This window comes from Carettochelys insculpta, chromosome 3 (assembly GCF_033958435.1).
Source record: "Carettochelys insculpta isolate YL-2023 chromosome 3, ASM3395843v1, whole genome shotgun sequence".
Lineage (NCBI taxonomy): Eukaryota > Metazoa > Chordata > Testudines > Carettochelyidae > Carettochelys > Carettochelys insculpta.
Window position 1 is genome coordinate 181,080,309 of NC_134139.1, and position 17,840 is coordinate 181,098,148.

Consider the following 17,840-nt stretch of genomic DNA (forward strand, 5'->3'; position numbering starts at 1 on the left):
TGTGCCAGCAGCTTTCCGTGGTAGATTGGGAGCCAACCCAACCTGTTCATAAGCTGACCCTCACTTTCATTCACCTTTTTAAAGAAAAATATTCAGCTTGTGAACAAGTAAAATAGCTTCAATTAAACTAAATGAAGACCCCAAATTAATCCAACTATATAGCATATTTAGACTCAGCTATCCTCTGCTGTTCATTAACAAAATAAAAGCTGACTTGTATTAAACAGCTACATAAAACATCAGTAAGTAAACCTCCTGATTATCTGAAGTCTCCAGTTATTATTGACTTAATGGACCTAACTACAGAAAAATATTTCAGCAGAAAAAATATACATATAGTTGTAGTTCTATTTTTAATTTTCTTCTGAACTGAGAAACTAATATCACTAAATGTATCAGAAGTTCAATTTGTTATACATAAATCTAAAGAAAAACCTTGATATGCAAGCAAAACCTACACTGTAGGAAAACAAAGAGCCCCACGCTTATGTTCAAAGCCCAGATGAACTAACTCATTTGAAAAACTAGTCCCAGAAAGACAGTAGTGTGAAACACTTTGTACCTCAAACATTTTTTAAAAGAGAAACTGGAGTTATAGCTAAGAGAACATTTCCAAATTAGGCAGGTTTCTGCATGTTAAAAATTATGAAAAGTCAACTCTGCTTTTTTGAAGCACGATGCTCCAATTAAGTTCAAAACAGCAGCAGCAACCATGAATGATGGATTTACAAACCAATCACTGGGTATATGTAGCTCTGTCAATAAGCTCCAATACCATAATGATCCATCAACTAGTTCTAGAAGTTAGTGTGCCTGTGTAATCAAAGTGTTTCAATGTATTGTTTGCGTAAGTTACAAGTAGTTTTTACACATTTCATTCTGTTCAGAAATGTCACTTAATGAACTTCTCCTGTGGAAAGGGAAAACCAAGATGAAATCCAATTAAATACTGTTACTTTATTTACAAGTTTATTTCAGTTTTTGCTGTACAAAGATAGAAGTGCAATTAATTTTGTCAGAAACTATCTAAACATGATAGAGATATATACACAAAAGCCATGCCTTTAACTTCATTGTTCATGCCATAATTAGATGCAAAACAGCATCCACACCGTGTAAGGCATAACTTTAATTTTTTTCATAATGTACACCAGTTTTATGTTCCTTACGGATAAGAAAAGCCTTCAAATACTCAATTCTTGATTGTTACATTATATTTAACCATCTTGTTTAGTAACAGTGCATCTTCAGAATTAAAAGTGCATTTGTTTATTATCTAATATTCTCAAAGGATCAAAGTTTTGGTGTTTTTGTTCAGATGTAGTTTTAAAGAATTTTCATTTTTTAAAATACTTTCCTGCCCACATTTATCACTCAAATTCAATAAAAACAGTAGCACAAGGCCATTTTTCCCCCCCCCCACATACTGCAGATTATGCACAGGTATAGAAACAAAGCTCCTTTAAAAAAAAAAATCCTCAAATTGCACTCATTTAAACTGAAGCAATTGAAGATAACTGTGTGAAAGCACTCAACTGAATTATTGCCATTTTAAGTCTGACAAATATTTGACAGTATTAGAAGTTGAGCATGTTTATAGTTCCAAGTGGCTCTTTCGGAATTCTGTGGTGCAAATATGTATGATAATCTGCACAGAACTTGGCGTTCTAATGGTTCTTCAAGCTTTTAAATTGATTCAGAAGACCTCAATCTAGAAGGGAAGTGAAAAAAAGATAACCAAAACATTTATTCTTTCAGGGAACATTCATATTAATGAAAACTAAGATATGGTAGAATAAAAAATAACTTTTCTTGTATCTGGATAGTACCTAGTTTGTATCCTAATTTCCGCCCCCCCGGCCCCGTCACTTCCTTGTTTTTGTGCCTGTCAAGATTTACATTCCCTTTCATATTATATGACTACATCTTTTTTATTTTTCTGGCTTAAACACTACTGTCCAGTCATCTCCCTGTCTGTTTCAGTATCAAATGAGTGATCTGAATAGTGAAGCATAATAGAATCATTTTATAGTGCCATTGGTGCTCTGAACCACCACTGGAAGTCTTACCCCTGATTTTGTAAAGGGTACTTGTATAAAGTTTTCAGATCATTGTATAGCACGATAAGCTGACGTGTAAATGTTGTACTTTTTTTAAAGCTGATCCTTTACGTGTACAGTTGAGAGAGATGACCAGTAGTTACACAAGAACTGCTAATAAGAAGCAGGACTATTTATGCAAGTAAAACAATGGATTCACACTGTGTTTTATAGCTTAAACTGCTAATAAAGGCTTCCCAAACTTTACTGACATAATTGCTCAAGAAACAGCACAATTCATTCATGTCACTCAAAGAATTCAAAATATTCTACAATTCAATGTATTTAGACTCACACTAATTATTCATTTTACAAGATTGATACACAGCAGCAGAGATTACACAATGTAACCAATATCACATTGAATGAGCACCATGGGAGGTAATTAAATCCTGAAATCTTTACTGTCAGTCATTTTGTTCTACAGGAGAACTTGTTAAGTACTGCCATGTTTGAATGCAGATGTGTACTTTAGAATCCCAAATATTTCAATTTAAAAAGAAATGGAAGGGCTGATTATTAATAAATTTAAGTTATCTTGTAGCAGATATGTTCCAACTCCTTTTTCTTGGCAATTTAAGAATAAATCTGAGACTAATTTACTTAGGAAGGTATAAGACATGGAATATTCCGAAGGAGGTTACACTGATATTATGGAGCATTCCTATGGCAAGTAAACAGGAACAGGTCATCCAGAGTTTTATACCCACAGTTATTATGGAAAACCTGGGGTCCTTCATTTTTTCATTCCTTATGGAAGAGAATTAACTTTTTAACTACATACTACAAGCTACTAACCTATCACCTTTTTACACGGACATTTGGAAAAGTTAAAAAAAAAAACACTTACCTGTCGAGGATTAGCTCCATTAAACACAGGAGATACATTATAAGGAAGAACTACTATATTAGGCCTATGTCAACACAAAGACAGTCAGAAAATGACTGTGCCAATTCCATAAGTGGCACAAAAACCAAGAAGTAAAGTGTATACAGTAGAATCCCAAGATACGTATGCCCAAGTTGCGCATCTCTCAGGTTAACGTGACTGAGTAGGAGTGAGCTGGCACCTGGTCCAGGCTGCCCACCACTGGGGAGCTGGGAAACTGACCAGTGCTGCTGCACTGGTCAGTTTCCTGGCTCCCCCAAGTTAGGCAAAATTTAACTTATGCAGGGAGAGCACATATGCAACCTCTGTGTAAGTTGGGAGCCTACTATACCAGGGAAAAGGCCAACTACTGCTTTTCCAAGAGCAGTGCTGAAAATAAGTCACTTTATTTACCTAGTATTTCCCAAAATCCCATCTAATTACATATCCAGTATTTTTTGGCTTGCAGACAGCAGTAACTTGCTTATATGACTAGTTATCATTTTGCAACTCTAACGACAATGGATTTATTAGCTCTCACTTGAAGTGAGCTAGTTGTCAAGTCTTCCTGTTTTGCAAACTGTGTAAGATTCTGCAGAACAGCATTTTACATCTAATCACACAACAGCTGGGCACCTAGATTATACTGTAAATTAGTTTTACATTAAGTAAAATGTGTGTTTAGGTTATACATCAAGTAGAGCAGAATAACTGATTTTTTCAATTCATCCAGAGTTATGTTATAAAACAGTCAATCAAAATGAATTCAGAGATTGTAAAGTTTCAGCAAATCAAGAAATCAGTTCTGGGATGAACAAAACATCTGCGTCAAAATGTTTTGTTTCCAGCATTATTAAAGGGCTAGGTTCACTGAAGAGGAGAAGGAGCCTTTCTAATAACCTTTTTCCTCAATAGTTAGGGGACTCATCAGCAGGCTACATTCACTATTATTCTAGCTTAATAAATACTCAAGTATCTTACACAAAGTGGAACAGCTTCAACAAAATTGAGAGACTTTCCCCATATACCACATAGCTAGGCAACGAAGGCATGAGTCTGCAAGGTAGCAGACCCAATCCAAATCCCAATTTCATATCAAGCAATAGAGGTACCTGAACCAAGGTTTCCCACAATGATGTTAAGTGCCCTATATGCAAGGGCTAAAGAGTCCTCTGCCAGATGCTTTCTGAAAGTGATCCAAGATTCTTTGTGAATCTAGCTCTTGACTTTTTTGGACGAAACCAGTCAATTAATTTGGGCCAAATTTAAAAACAGTATCAGGTCAGACAAAGAAGTTACTCACCTGCTGCAGTAACTGAGGTTCTTTGAAATGGTTGTTCCTATGGGTGCCCAACATTAGACATCTTAGCACCTTGCCTTTATTGTTGGAAATTCGCAGCAGCACTACCTCATGTGGCGGTGTGCACACAGTGGTTATCTCATGATGATGAGAATGGTTAACCGCTGCATGCAGCCAACTAACCCTATATTCCCTCTCCACCTAAAAAAAAAAAACCATGGTATTCCAAAACAGAGGAGGAAGGGAAGGTTATGGACAACCACCTCGAAGAATTTCAGTTACTGCACCAGGATAGGAGACTTCTTCTCTGAGAAGCATCCCTGTGGGTGCTTCACATTACACTGCTACAGAACAGTATCTCCTACTGAAAGCAGAGGCTTCACAATTTGTGTCTGGATAGTAGAGAGAATGGAATGCCCAAAACTGTGTATCTGCTAAGGAGTGTTGTTCCAGGGCATAGTGTTCGGTAAATGTGTGAACCCCAGAAGTTGCCTTGCAAATGTGTGAAAACTGGAACATTGTTGAAAAAGACCAGAGATGTGTATACTGCTCTGGGTTAGTGAGTGTGAATTGTTCAAGTCATAGCACGGGTGAATGTACTGTGAAATCCACTTGGAGAGTCTCTGCTTGTAGATGGGCTCCTCTGTGGATTGTTCACTGATATAAAGGTCAAAGACATTTAGAAAAGTCATCATCTTGCCTTTTCCTGTCAAACTAAAATGGGGAGGGGTCCTGCAAACATCAAGAATGTGGAAGGAAGCATTCCTGGTGTCAACGTGGGGCTTCAGAAAAAACAAGCACGTATACAGCTTGATTCAGGTGAAAGGATAAGACAGTTCTGGGTAGAAATTTTGGATGAGGTCTCAAGATAAACTGACCTTTTGGAAAAAATTGTGTGGGGAGGTCTGCTATTAGCATGGCTACTTCTACTCTCCTGGAGGTGGTGATAACAGTAAGAAAAGAGACTTTCACTGAGAGGTATAGCAAGCAGTTTGGCATGGTCTCAAATGTGCTCCCCTTGAGTGTGCAGAGCATGATGTTAAGGTCCCAGATCAGTGTAGTTGTTTCATTTGTGGGAAGGTATTATTCACTCCCTTTAAGAACAGTTTAGCGACTGCATGGCTGTGAAACACGGACCTTGTACAGAAAACATAAAACTGCTGGAGTGTTTCCACACACCCAGCCTGAGGTCAATACTGCACATTTGATGGCAGGACAGAGTTACGAACCTGGAAGTCCTGGACAGAGCAGGAACCACAAGCATCGAAGCCATGATTCTGAAAGCCCAGCTTCACTGGGCAGGGCACATCATACGAGTGGAGTCAAGAATCCCTAAGCAACTCCTCTACGATGAACTCTCCCAGGGCAAAAGGAATCAAGGTAGGCCTTGCAAGAGGAATAAAGACTGCAGGAAGGCCAACATTGCTCATGCTGGTTTAAAACCAGATTAGCTAGAGCAGCATGCAAAAGACTGAACAGGCTGGCGTGCTCTCGTGTGACATGCGTATGACAACTTTGAAGAGCAGTGACGTGTACGCCTCATTGATGCTCATGAGAGGAAGAAAGCAACAGCTGCACCAACACATCCAGGACAATTCCCTTGTCCCCCCACTGTGAATGCCCATGCCGTTCAAAGCTCGGACTCCTCAGCCACATGTGAGTCCACAACCGATGAGCTTGTGCAAACTCAAGACATTGGACACGACAGACTACCTATATATGAAGTAACTGCATGTATGAAATGTGTGCCCATACACTTTGTTGTGAATCACAGAAACTGCTGCTAGATGCACCCTGATGGAACTGTCCAAGTATGAAAATATCAAACATGGACTTGCAGAGGTGATTAGCAACCACTGGAAGGGCCTTTGAGAAAACTCTTGGTGCCACGGGTAGGCTGAAAGCACTGACACTATTGATTCTGCAGAGTGAAAAAGAGGAATCTCCTGGTTGTGGGATGTACCCTCCTGTTGAAATACGCTTCCATCCCATCTCCCTTTCGTAATGGGAAAATTATAGTTGCCAATATTACCATTTTGAAGTATTGTTTCTTTGTGAACTTACAGAGCTGGCTTAAGTCCAGAATCAGTCTCTATCCCCATCCTTTTTCATGCATGAAAACACAGGGGGGAAAAAAAACATTCCTGTATGTGGAGATGGTATTTTTCCACTTGCCCTAGGTGTAGTAGATGACCTACCGTCTGTTGTAACGGTATCTCATGGGAAAGGTCCCAGAAAAAGGATAGAGAACATAGGTCAGTGGGCGGGTGGAAATAAATGGGATTGAGTCCTTTGAAGACTATTTCAAGCATCCAATCGTCCAAAGTGATTTTTGCCAGCCAGGGTAGTATGGTAACAGGCAAGCCATGAATATGTCTGAAATCGGGATTGATAGCTTGCAAGTCAGGCAATGTTTGAGTCCAGGACAACCCAGTGTTTTGTCTGAACCCAGCCTCAAGCTCAGGGGCCCTCAAGAGGCAGGAATGTAAATGCAGTCAAAATGAAAGTTTTTTGGTTTTGTTTTTGTTTATTTTTAAAATAAAGGGGATAATTAAAAGGGAGCAGAAAATGTAAGAACAACCAGAGAGGAAAGAAATCAAGATATAAAGGTTTAAAAGAAAAACAGAGGAGGAGCTTATTTAGAAGTCATTTGCTAAGAGCAGTGTGGAGTTGCTGCATGTTCCAACCTAAGCCTAAGGCAGTAAAGATGAATTGAAGGACAGGTGGTGGTGCATGGCAGTTAATGGCTTGCACCAGCATGAGATGACCACTGCATGCAGGGCCACACCTGAGGTACTATAAATCTTTGACTATAAGCGTAAGACACCAAGACACCTAACGTGGAGTACCAGCATGTGCACTCTTCAAAGAGCCACCATAATTTTCAACAAAAATTAATCCAAAAAAATTTTGCCTCATCCTAGTAGCAAGGACTAAAACTAGTTTTGAAATCTATTTCATAAGGAGAGCATTTAGCCCACTTTAAAATATAAGTTACGCAAGTTTCATGGGGATTAGAAGTGTTTACCAGTTAATTTTGTCAATACATATTTTATAGTGTTAATAAATGTCTTGTGTTAATAAATGCCTTTTTTCCCATTTAAATTTCTCAGACCTTCATCGAGAGGTACTTCTGATTTAGTTTCTGATATCAGAGCAGCCATATCTTCAAAAGTTTTGGTATCTAGGTTATCTTGCTCCACTTCACATAAATATACATCAATGGGTCCCTTTGTGCTCTTTATACGTACTTCTATACAATCCTGTAAGATAAAATTTAACAAATATAAAAATTAGAAGACATTTACAGATTAAATGAAACAAGACATAAGAGGGACATTTTAACTTCGACAGATTAAGCCATTTTTTAAGGTTCCTTAGTTCTTGGTGAGTTGATAGGGAGTAGCCTCACCTACAGTGGAACCAAAATAGTGAGAGAAGCTCTCTTTTCCAAATTTGGTTACCAAAAAGAAAACACACACACACACACACACACACACACACACACACCCCCCCCCCCAATACAGGCAAACCCTGGTTATCTAACCCTCGGTTACCCAACCCTCTGTTTTATTCAACACCACCTGAAGCAGCGTGGGATGAAACAGAATGTTGGGTAACTGGGAAGCAGGATAATCTCCCCTAGCACTGTGCAGCCAGCAGCCCATCCTGGGCAGGTGCCAGCCCCACTGGGGCCAGCAGTGGCTCCCCGCCTGCCTGGGGTAACAGATGCTACCTGCCTGGGGAGATGGGGCTGGGGCCCTGGGACCAGCCGGGTCTCAACACTTGGAACCCAAGGGGGCTGCCCAACTGGGGAGCCAGCCCTGGGGAACTGCCCCACAACGGCCAGCATCCCACAGACCGCCCGTATTTCAAGAGAGGCCCAGACAGCCCCACACCAGCCTTCCCTTCCATGACCTCCGACCCCCGAATATGCAGGTATTCGACTATCAGTCAGTCATGATTATGTCAGAATAGTGGGGCTTTACTGTACTTCAAGAGCTGCAATGCACATGAATACTTTCACCCCAGTTGAAGAGCAAATGAGGAAAAAGGAAAAATGCTGTGCCTAGGGATAGACTCTTAAGCACGAAGGAGCAATGTTCACATGAACCTTCATTCTTCTCAACTTTTTTTTTTTTAAAAAAAATACTCCTTTTAAAAATCACACCCACCCACACATAGTACCCCCAGTACACACAACCCTGATCCTTGGTGTGCCAAGGGCAGGTGCACTCCAGCCTAGCCAGAGTAGCTCCTGCCCATGGCCTCTCCAGATGCCACCCCTGTCTCCATTCAATCAGTTAAGCAGTTAAATGCTAGGTTTGACTGGTTAACCCATTAAATGGGATTTTACATCCCTAGCTGCCATACTGGCTGACATCTACTCAATAACGTAATTAAACTACGTAATACTATACTCTAAACAGGTCCAGCCAACGTGAAGAGCTATATTAGCTGGTCATTTTCAACAGGCCACTTTGATAAGTGATTGTATTTTATTACACTATTAAGAATGGAGGTAGGAAAAGCGATGCACTTAAGTCAATGTGACAGTGGAATAGCTTAAAAATCAGCGGAATCAATAGCAGTTTGTGCCAATGCTAGCAGCTGACAGAACAAAATTTCATTAAATCACTATACCAATGCCCTGCAGTAGATATCAGCAACATAAAGGGCCTTTAAGAACCAAAAGACAGAGCACACCAAATAGCCCCATGACATTAAAACAAAAAATGAAAATACATGTAAACTTTCTGGAACTTGTTTTCCATGATTGTTTTCACAAAAAAAATACCAACAGAAAAAAATCTAATATGCAAGGAAGTTTCACAGTATATTTATAGTACTAGATTTCTAAACAATTATAGCCAGGGTTGGTAGCACCTGTTAAGCTTTCCATTATACACCCCTATTTTCAGTTGCTTATAAGAACAGTGCCAGACTAACCATTCAGGCTGAAAATTCCCACGTTAGCCATCTGCCTCAGGAACAGTCATTCTGGAAAATTTCAGCCAAGACAGTTTACAGCTGTTTCCAAGAAAGAAAGTAGGGAAAAAAAACACTGCCAGAAATGTTTAATACTATACAGCCAAAGCAATTGGTTGAGAAACTTGAGCTCCCTGATGCTAACCAAACAAGTGAGACAAGGCTGTCAGATCATCATTAATCATGTATTCCTTTTTGATTGCCTGATTTCCTTATTTGCTGCATGCTCACAGCTGCAACCAAAGCCAAGAGGTGCTGAACTTTGACCATATAAAGATCTGTACAACAGTAAATACTCTGAAAAGTCAGATCCTACTAGTCTCAAATTTGATAATATGCTTATAAACCACTGTGTCTTAGTTCTCCATCTGTAAAATGGGAGAATGATAATTGCTCTTCTTCACTAAAGTGTGTTGCAAAAATAAACTAACCCAATTTGTGAAGAAGAATACAGGCACTTTAGCACTGAACCCCTTATAAAAACCACACACAGACTAATAATTCAGTTTCTAGAGCAAGGTTTAAGTGAGTACCATCTATCCTTTGTGCTAAGGTAGATATGCTATGGAGAAAAACAGTACATGATCATAGAGCTTGTCCACAAAGGGAACAAATTCAGGCAGTATAAGGAACTTTAAAAGGTATCCTTTTGCATGCTTGATTTTGTAACTTTGATCTTTAACATATTTTTATGTATAAGTTATACTCCGCTTCTTTAGTTTCCTCTCCTACTGTATCCTACAATGCTTTCATTTTTTACCCCTTTTCTTGTTTAAAAACAGGCACACCTTGTGTATAGTCTAGCCTATTCAGAACTCAGAATACAGAATTTTCAGATAAAAAAAATCAGCGCACGTGCCTCAAACTTCAAATGCTGCACCCACAATATTTTTGCAGTTAGTAGAAAAAACTTTCAAGTCTGTAAGACTATGTCAAATTAAGCTTTCACATAAATGCATATTTTTATGAAAGAACGAATCATTATCATCTAGTCTGACTTCCTATATTACACAGAACATAAGGGAAAAAGAGATAGGATGTACTTTACACAAGCAATTATAATAAGCCTCTCCTGACAATACTCTACAATGGAATATTTATATTCAAGTTTGTACTAAACTTTTTAAAATACTGTATAAGCATCTTTATTCCATTTCCTCTCAAATTGAAATGCATTCCAATGCCATATTGAGGTAACACAGACAGGAGTTAAAGATGTCCCCTCATTCCCAACAAAAGTGAAGTGGTAATCTAGGATATGATGTTCTCCTAGTCTGTGTAAAATACTGCTCCCCCACAATTTTACATCAAAACACAGCAGCTAGCTTTGTTTTATGACCAGTATCAGATATGAATGCCAACATTATATAACACCAATATTAATTTCTGTACATGAAAAAACTAAGGTGAAAATCAACTGTTCTTTCAAACTCTAATTTAGGAGTTTTCAAAACAAAAATCACTACAGGACCTCTGGAATGTGGGCCAAAGCCTAAACTCCCTTGAGTCCCACTGACCCAAGTGTTATGGCTGGAGCCAAAGTCCCACCACCTCTGTAAACTGGGCACTGCCCTGAAACCTAGACCCTTGGTGGTGGAGTGCAAGTTTGGTCCCCACTCCTGGGCCCCAGCAAGCCTTAAGCCAGCCCTCACAACTCCAACAAAACTGGGCTGTGATCCACAGTCTGAGAAACTGTGCTCTAAGTCATAGAATGCAGTTGCCTTGAGTAAAGAAAATACCTCTTTAGGTGCAGGTACTTCTAGTTTTGTTTCTTCTGGAGCTTTGATTGCCATAACAATCTGTTCTTGAAAGGCCTGAATGCTATGAATATCTTGGTATGTCACATAAGCTAGTGTATACATTAGTCAAGGATTTTATAAGGTAAATTTGTTTTAAGGAGGAGGTATGGCTGTCAACATGAAATACAATTAATTTCTGACGCCTTTCAAGAAATGGACAAGTTTCATCTGTCATTGTCTGAAAATGACTTTATTTAAGCACAGGAATCTTTTTTCTAATTGGCCTTCTGTCCCGAGGCAAGCACAGAATGAGGAATCTTGGGTAATATTCCCAACTTTCACGTTTGGTGTTTAATTCTTCTCAATTACAGAACAAACAACTTTTCATTTGTTAAAGCTTGTTTATAAGGCTATTACATGTAAATATTCATAATTATTACAGTGACAGTGCTAATTTAATTTTTACATTCTGCTGTTTATTCTATATAGGAATATATCTGCAAATTTAACTTTCTTTGGGACGAGTTATTCCAAGTATTACATACCTTCTGCTAAAGCATGAGAAAAAAAAAGCAACAAATTTCACCTCTTCCTACCATTCTAAATTTCCATCACCAAATGCTTGGTGCTATTAGCCAAAGGAACTGATGAAGCAGTTAAAGGATATTTTGTGTTTTCTTTGTCATCTGTTAAATCAAACAGCTGGTGAGCACAATCCTTAATTAATTCATCCAGTGCTTCTTCCATTGCTGATAAATCAGAAAGTTCGTCTCTAAGCTTTTGCTGTTCGGATGCCTTTCCAGCAACCTGACAGAGATCAGATCCTCTAAAAGAATATGAAATTTAATTATTATTTCTAAATAAGATTCAAAGTATATAGTATAACAAATATACTAAAAAAAAATTTTAGCTGTTAAAAAAAGCATAGTTAAAATATTGAAAGCTTTTTGGTCATCAATTATTGTTTTTGGTCTTGTAGTTAGTTAAACCTTCACAACTGCCTCATTTTCTGATACTAGAAAGTTAACAAAGGCATCCTATAATTACAGACTGTTATACAGTGCAATTATGGGCTGCATATCACATTTATGAAAGTAAATGCAAAACATTAATGAAACTAAAACATTCACAATTAGGTCAAACTGCATTACACAAAGTATCCATATTATTTTTGCACATGCAAGTTTGAAATTTCAAAGCCAACTCACACCCACTGGATAAGATTCTTAGATCTTTTCTGAATTAGGTGGATTCCATCCAAAACATTGGTGATGTCATATACTCTTCGTTTTCGTACCCCTAGAGTTTTTGCTACTTCATTCAAATCAAGAACACCATCTGGAGCAGTTTTAACAAGATCCATGAACTTCCGGGTCAAGTATACCAGGGATGCATCAAAACGAGGCTTTGGGACTTTCAGAGTTTCTGGAAAGGTTTGACATTGTAACACTTAGTATTAGCCCAGGCATCTCGTTCAAAGCATCATAATTTTCAAACATACAATACTTATGTAAAGTGTTACATTACGACAGGATGTTAAAGTTTTATTCTGTATCAGCAGTACAATTTATAAAAATAAGCTGTAAATCCAATGTCTTAATTTGTGTAAGTTTTATCTAGAAAACTAAAAAGGTATTTCCATGCCTTTTAAATTCTTGACATTAGACTTCCAATATACATATCAATGATGATGTGAACAAGTATTTTTATGAACTGGTAGGCTACTAAAGAGCTGTCATGGTATTTTCTGTTTAAAAAGTCCTGTTGCTGCTTACAAGCCTGTAACAAAATTCAAAGTTTATTATGTCTGCGCATAGAAGCCACTGAACATGTCCACAAAGTAAAGAAGTAAATGAGACCACCCAGTTTTCATGAAATTCAGTCTTTGGCTAATTTGTTCCATTTAATTCAAATCAAAACATCAGGGGGAAAAAAATTGAACTCCATCTGCCTTTTGATCTCTTTCAGAAAGGGTAATTCAGACTGACCACAGGAAACCCCTTTTTAAATCAGTAGAATGTTATTTCTTCCAAGTAAAACTATTAAGAAAAAGTGCTAATAACTTGTACGGGGAGGATCTCTTACTGGTCTGCTATATGCTTCAGAAGTTTCAAATACTGTACCACTATAGGGGAACTCCATTCCAGGTTTTAGGGTCAAAGAGCACCAGAGTTTTTTTTTGTAAAACCTATAGGCCAAATTCTCTACAGCCCAGGGGCAGTAGGGGGGGTGTGGAGGAGGAGGAGAGGAGAGAGATATGTAAGGACAACAGTACAACACTAAAAGTACACCAGAAGCAGAAAGGCTGCCAAAACAAACAATCAAGTCAGGCTACTGTATGATTGAGGTGCTAGAACACTCAAGGAAGAAAAGGCTACTGTGGAGAAACTAAATTAATTCTTTGCATCAGTCTTCATCCACACCTTCTGTTTAGGTGACGAATCTGAGGAACCATCCCAGACTAATGTAGGTGGTGGTTATGGAACAAATTGGTAAACTAAAAGATAATAAACCTCCAGATTCAGATGGTATTCACACGAGTTTTCAGAAAACTCAAACTATAACTGTGGTATAACATAATCTTATCACTTATATGAGCTTCTGCACCAGATGATTCAAGGACATCTAATACGACATCAACTTTTAGAAAAGTCTACAGATGCAATTCTTGCACTTACAGGCAACTTCAGAATCAGGCAAACTGATAGAAACTATAGTAAAGAACAGAATTGTGAGATGAATACTTTGGTGGGGAAGAGTCAACACAGCTTTTGTAAAGGGAACTCACACTTCACCAATCTAGATAAATTGTGAATACTGTACTGTTTTGAAACATGCAATGCTTAAGCCACATATAAACTAATGTGATACTGCTACAAAGAGTAAGTAATACACAGAACAAAGTTATCAAAATGAAAGTATTCATCATAGTTTATTGCAGCTATAATAGAACCCATATATCCCACTTTCCTTTAATCATCTCTCCACATTTACCAAGCCAGAGCTCTAGGATCAGGAACAGGTACTCTGCCTAGATAGTACTGCAGCTTAACATTTTCCCATTCTTTGGTTTATGTACAGTTTATCTGATCTGGTGTCTCAGTCCCACTTAGACTGGAAAAAAACGGGGTTCTACAGGATATTATATTTGGTCAGCCCTTTCCTATCACACCTTATACCTCTGTAGCCTCACACCAACACATCTTCCATAAGGCCAATTAGCTACACTTATACCTGTAACTATAAGGAAACAAAGTAAAAAACAATTACTTGTTGCTCAGCTGCTGGATTTTGCTGCACACCAACCCTCCCCACTTAATATATATTACAAACAAAAAGGCAAATTATGTATAAAAGTGCCTGGTATTCTTTGGATGTATGTAAATCCATGAAATAAGTTTGTGAGGAGAGTAACAGTTTATTCAAACCTCCCCTCTAAATTCGAACATTGAGAAAAACAAGTCTCTAAATTTAAAGTTCAGGAACTTACTTCTCATCGTTACAAGTGGTACCTCATCTTCCGCATTAAGGTTGATTTTTGGTGGCTAAAAGGAAGCATAATATAATAATGGTGAGTACAGGACATGAAATATATGTATGGTAGACAAGAAGCTTTCCTTAATTAATGACTCAATAAGTGGTCTTTAGTCTTCAGATAGCTTCACTGTTTTTTCTACTGTTAACAGCCTTGCATCAGTGTAACAAAGAGAAAATTAGTCTTTTTAGCTTTTACTGCTGGGTCTCAAACTTCTGTAAGCAGCAGTGAAACTGAAAACAGAGCTAGGTTTCACTGATTTCTGGCTCCAAACTCGCCCAACCAGTAGCAGATGCAGGCACTCGACCTAAGCGGGATTAATACAAAAGTTTGTGGACAGTATGAGTAGTGAAGATAACACCCCCTCCCCAAATTCAACTCTCTCAACTGCAGAAATCAGAAACCCAGATAGCTAGTATAAAGCTCTCAGGTGGGACTGAGAATATTGCTCTTGAGCTAAGCAAGGGATTCGCTCCTCACATCGGCACTTTACAGAAAATATTAACAAGTGCCTATCATCTCTCCCTTGACTTCCTGAAGGCCTCTTACACAGATGATATAGTTCAGAATACAAGTTGATATAAGTACAATACAAATAGTCTGACTTCACCTTTTAGGCTAGCAACCTATGCTAGTAGCACCATTTGTATTAGCTACAGATGTTTTCTGGGTGATGGAATTGCAACAATGACCCTAGAACACATTTCTCTTTTTATTGGTACTTCCCTTTAAGCAACATCACAAAACAAGGCTGTTTATCAATTTTCTTCATTGAAACTGCTAAAATTTTCAGCTACCAACCAGTGAGAGATTCAGAGAAGGATCCTACTGAGTCAAATATCAGAGGGGTAGCAGTGTTCTTTTTGCAGATACAGACTAATACAACTACCCCCTCCGATACTTGTCAGCATGCAAGGCACTTTATTTGGCTGTAATGAATGGAAGTCCATTAACCTCATGAAAAAACTTGCACAGACAGACATCTTCCTCTCCAAATGCAAAGGGGAAGGACATCATACCAAAAGGACTGAAGATGAAAAACCCACTGCAATGGGCATACTAGAGATTACAGTGACAGATTGTGACATACACTTTTTAAGAAGTTGAGGAACCACCTGATTAGCATCCTCTGTTAGTCTACAAGGTGCCACAGGACAGCGAGACACAAACAGCCCAACTTTTGAGGATCTGCAGAAACCATCTTAAAGCTACACGTTTTTATGCCTTAATGAACAGAATTTGTTTTTATATCACACTCCGGCGGGGGAACTCACCACATCACGCGCGCAGCAAAACCTGAGAACAAACTCAGCGAGGAAGAAGCTGTTTCTCAGCAGCAGTAGCCGCCAAGGCGCTCGCAGAGAAATCAGCAGCGGGCAGCATATAGCCGCCTCCCCGTGTATATCACTTTAAGGCAGCCGCGCACCTAAGAAAAACGTCTTTGTTGGCCACAGCGCCGCCGCATCGTTCCCTTTTCCAGGGGCCCAACAGGGGAGTGCGGGTCACTGATGGCGGGCAGAGAAAGCCTAACGTCGCCATTCATGGCAGGCACCCCCTCGCTCGTTCAGGAGGTCGGGGAGAGAACGGGCGGCGGCTCCTGGGAAGGGCGGGTTGTTTAAAGCCTGTGGGGGTGTTTCCCGCGCAGCTGCCGGTCGCTTCCCGCCTTGACTCACCCGCAGCGTGTCCGGGTGCAGCGGCCGCAGGCTCTTCCCCTGGGCGGGGGCGGCCATGTTAGCTCGGCCCCTCGACTCCCCGCCCCGCGGCCTGGGCCTTGCGCAGCGTCAGGCCGCTCACTGCTGGGACTCTGCTCAAAGGCCGCCGCCCAGCTGGCGCGGCGACTCCGTGTCCGCCCCCCCGCCACACCCCTGGGAGGAGCGGCAGGGCAGGGCAGGGCAGGGCCCAGCCGCGTCGCGATCCGACCGCTCCCCACAACAGCGGTGGCTGGGCTGGAAAAGCGACTCCCAGCGCCGCCGGATGAGGCTCGCAATGTCGCGCCGGACGTGACGCGCCAGCCATTCCCTTCCGCCGCCGTGTACGGCTAAAAAAGGCCACCCCTCCGCTTTTGTAACCTGGGGGGTACTGGGCATGCTCAGTCCAAGCAGGCATGCGCAGTAAGCGCGGTTGTAGCTGCTGCCCTTACCGGGCTTTAGCTCTTGCCGCCCTGTCTTTGTGCACATTATGAGGTCTTGCAGGGGCACAGTGCAGCGGGGGGCGGGGGGCGGACGAAACGAACCAAATTGGGGGTCAGTGACCTGCTGGGTGCGGCTGAGAAGAGGCTGGAGGGGAGAAATCGGGTGGGTGGGACAGAAGAGCCTGGTAGCCGCTGGGGGGGGGTTTTTTTTGCAGTTCCCCTCTCCCTCGTCCTCACCCTGTCACCCCACCCCACAAAGAGCTCAAAGGGCGTAGCAGTTCCCTAGGGGTGCGAGGCCCCGCTGGGTGTGCACAGCCCGGGTGGGGAGCCAAGGGGGGCGTTATTTCCCTGCTCCGTTCTACACGGGTCTTTCCTGTGCAGATCCCTGTTCGCTTTTAAAGCTACAACTGCACTGAAGCCTTGTCCCGTCCAGCCAGCCCCAGCCTTCCTCTGCGCTGGGAGCTGCCCGGAACAGCCTGTTATCAGTTCTCATCTAAGCCCAAAAGTCTCTTCGCAGTTCTCATTGTCTGAGCTCTCCCCGGGATTCCCCTTCTTGTAACCATTCTATGGGAGTTCTGCTCCTGTAAATACGTAACCCCAGAGGCACGACACGTACAAAGTAGAGTGAAGTCTCTGTTCTGTAGCCATAAGCTACATAAAGCCCTGGCAGAGCACAGGGCTTTAATGCATAAGGTTTTAGGTTTAATTCTTTGTTCTGATGAGCCAGGTCTGTTGGCCTGGCATAAATGTTAATTTTATTAGTGTTGTTATTGTGCAACCAAACCCATCTCTAGTCTGGGAGTTTGAATGAGTGGGATGGGAGTTTGGGAGGGTCGGGGACAGAGTTCCTTAAAAGCTGAGCACCTATTGGAGGCTGGGGAGAGTTCCAGGTGCTGTGGAGCTCACTGGCAGAGCTCCTACAGCCACTGACAGATGACATCATGGCTATGGCTACACTAGCCCCCCGCCCTTTGGAAAGGGAGATGCAAATGAGACACTTCGGGATATGCTAATGAGAGGTGCTGCAATGAATATGCTACTCAGCTGAGGTCATGTCACAGAATCATAGAATCCTAGGGCTGGAAGGGACCTCAGGAGGGCATTGAGTCCAGACCCCTGCTTCCAGCAGGATCAACCCCCAATTAAGTCATCCCAGCCAGGACTTTGTCAAGCTGGGAC

At 40.8% G+C, this 17,840-nt stretch overlaps 1 protein-coding gene across 5 annotated transcripts; it reads right to left on the minus strand.

Moving 5' to 3' along the window:
- Positions 1-937: 937 nt before the first annotated feature.
- E2F6 (E2F transcription factor 6) lies at positions 938-16,518 on the minus strand. 5 transcript variants are annotated; one of them, XM_074991273.1, is made up of 7 exons: positions 16,204-16,516; positions 14,486-14,540; positions 12,210-12,420; positions 11,662-11,821; positions 10,996-11,109; positions 7,383-7,530; positions 938-1,711 (listed from the first exon to the last, which is right to left on the minus strand). In XM_074991273.1, exons 1-7 carry the CDS (start codon positions 16,258-16,260, stop codon positions 1,707-1,709), a joined length of 750 nt encoding a protein of 249 aa, XP_074847374.1. In that variant the 5' UTR covers positions 16,261-16,516; the 3' UTR covers positions 938-1,706. The 5 variants fall into 5 exon arrangements, 4 of the variants coding, with proteins under 4 accessions (XP_074847374.1, XP_074847373.1, XP_074847375.1 ...); XM_074991272.1 differs by having other exon boundaries at positions 12,204-12,420; positions 16,204-16,514; XM_074991274.1 differs by lacking the exon at positions 16,204-16,516 and adding an exon at positions 15,805-16,150 and having other exon boundaries at positions 12,204-12,420.
- Positions 16,519-17,840: the final 1,322 nt, after the last annotated feature.

What these genes read in the sequence shown, in the direction of transcription:
- E2F6 (XM_074991272.1), bottom strand. Translation starts at nt 16,260, where the DNA reads ATGGCCGCCCCCGCCCAGGGGAAGAGCCTGCGGCCGCTGCACCCGGAC. An exon ending in ATGACAAAGAAAACACAAAA is followed by an intron (nt 11,110 to 11,661) that starts TATCCTTTAACT and finishes CTAATGTATACA; the next exon opens with CTAGCTTATGTGACATACCA. An exon ending in AAGTACCTGCACCTAAAGAG is followed by an intron (nt 7,531 to 10,995) that starts GTATTTTCTTTA and finishes TTTATCTTACAG; the next exon opens with GATTGTATAGAAGTACGTAT.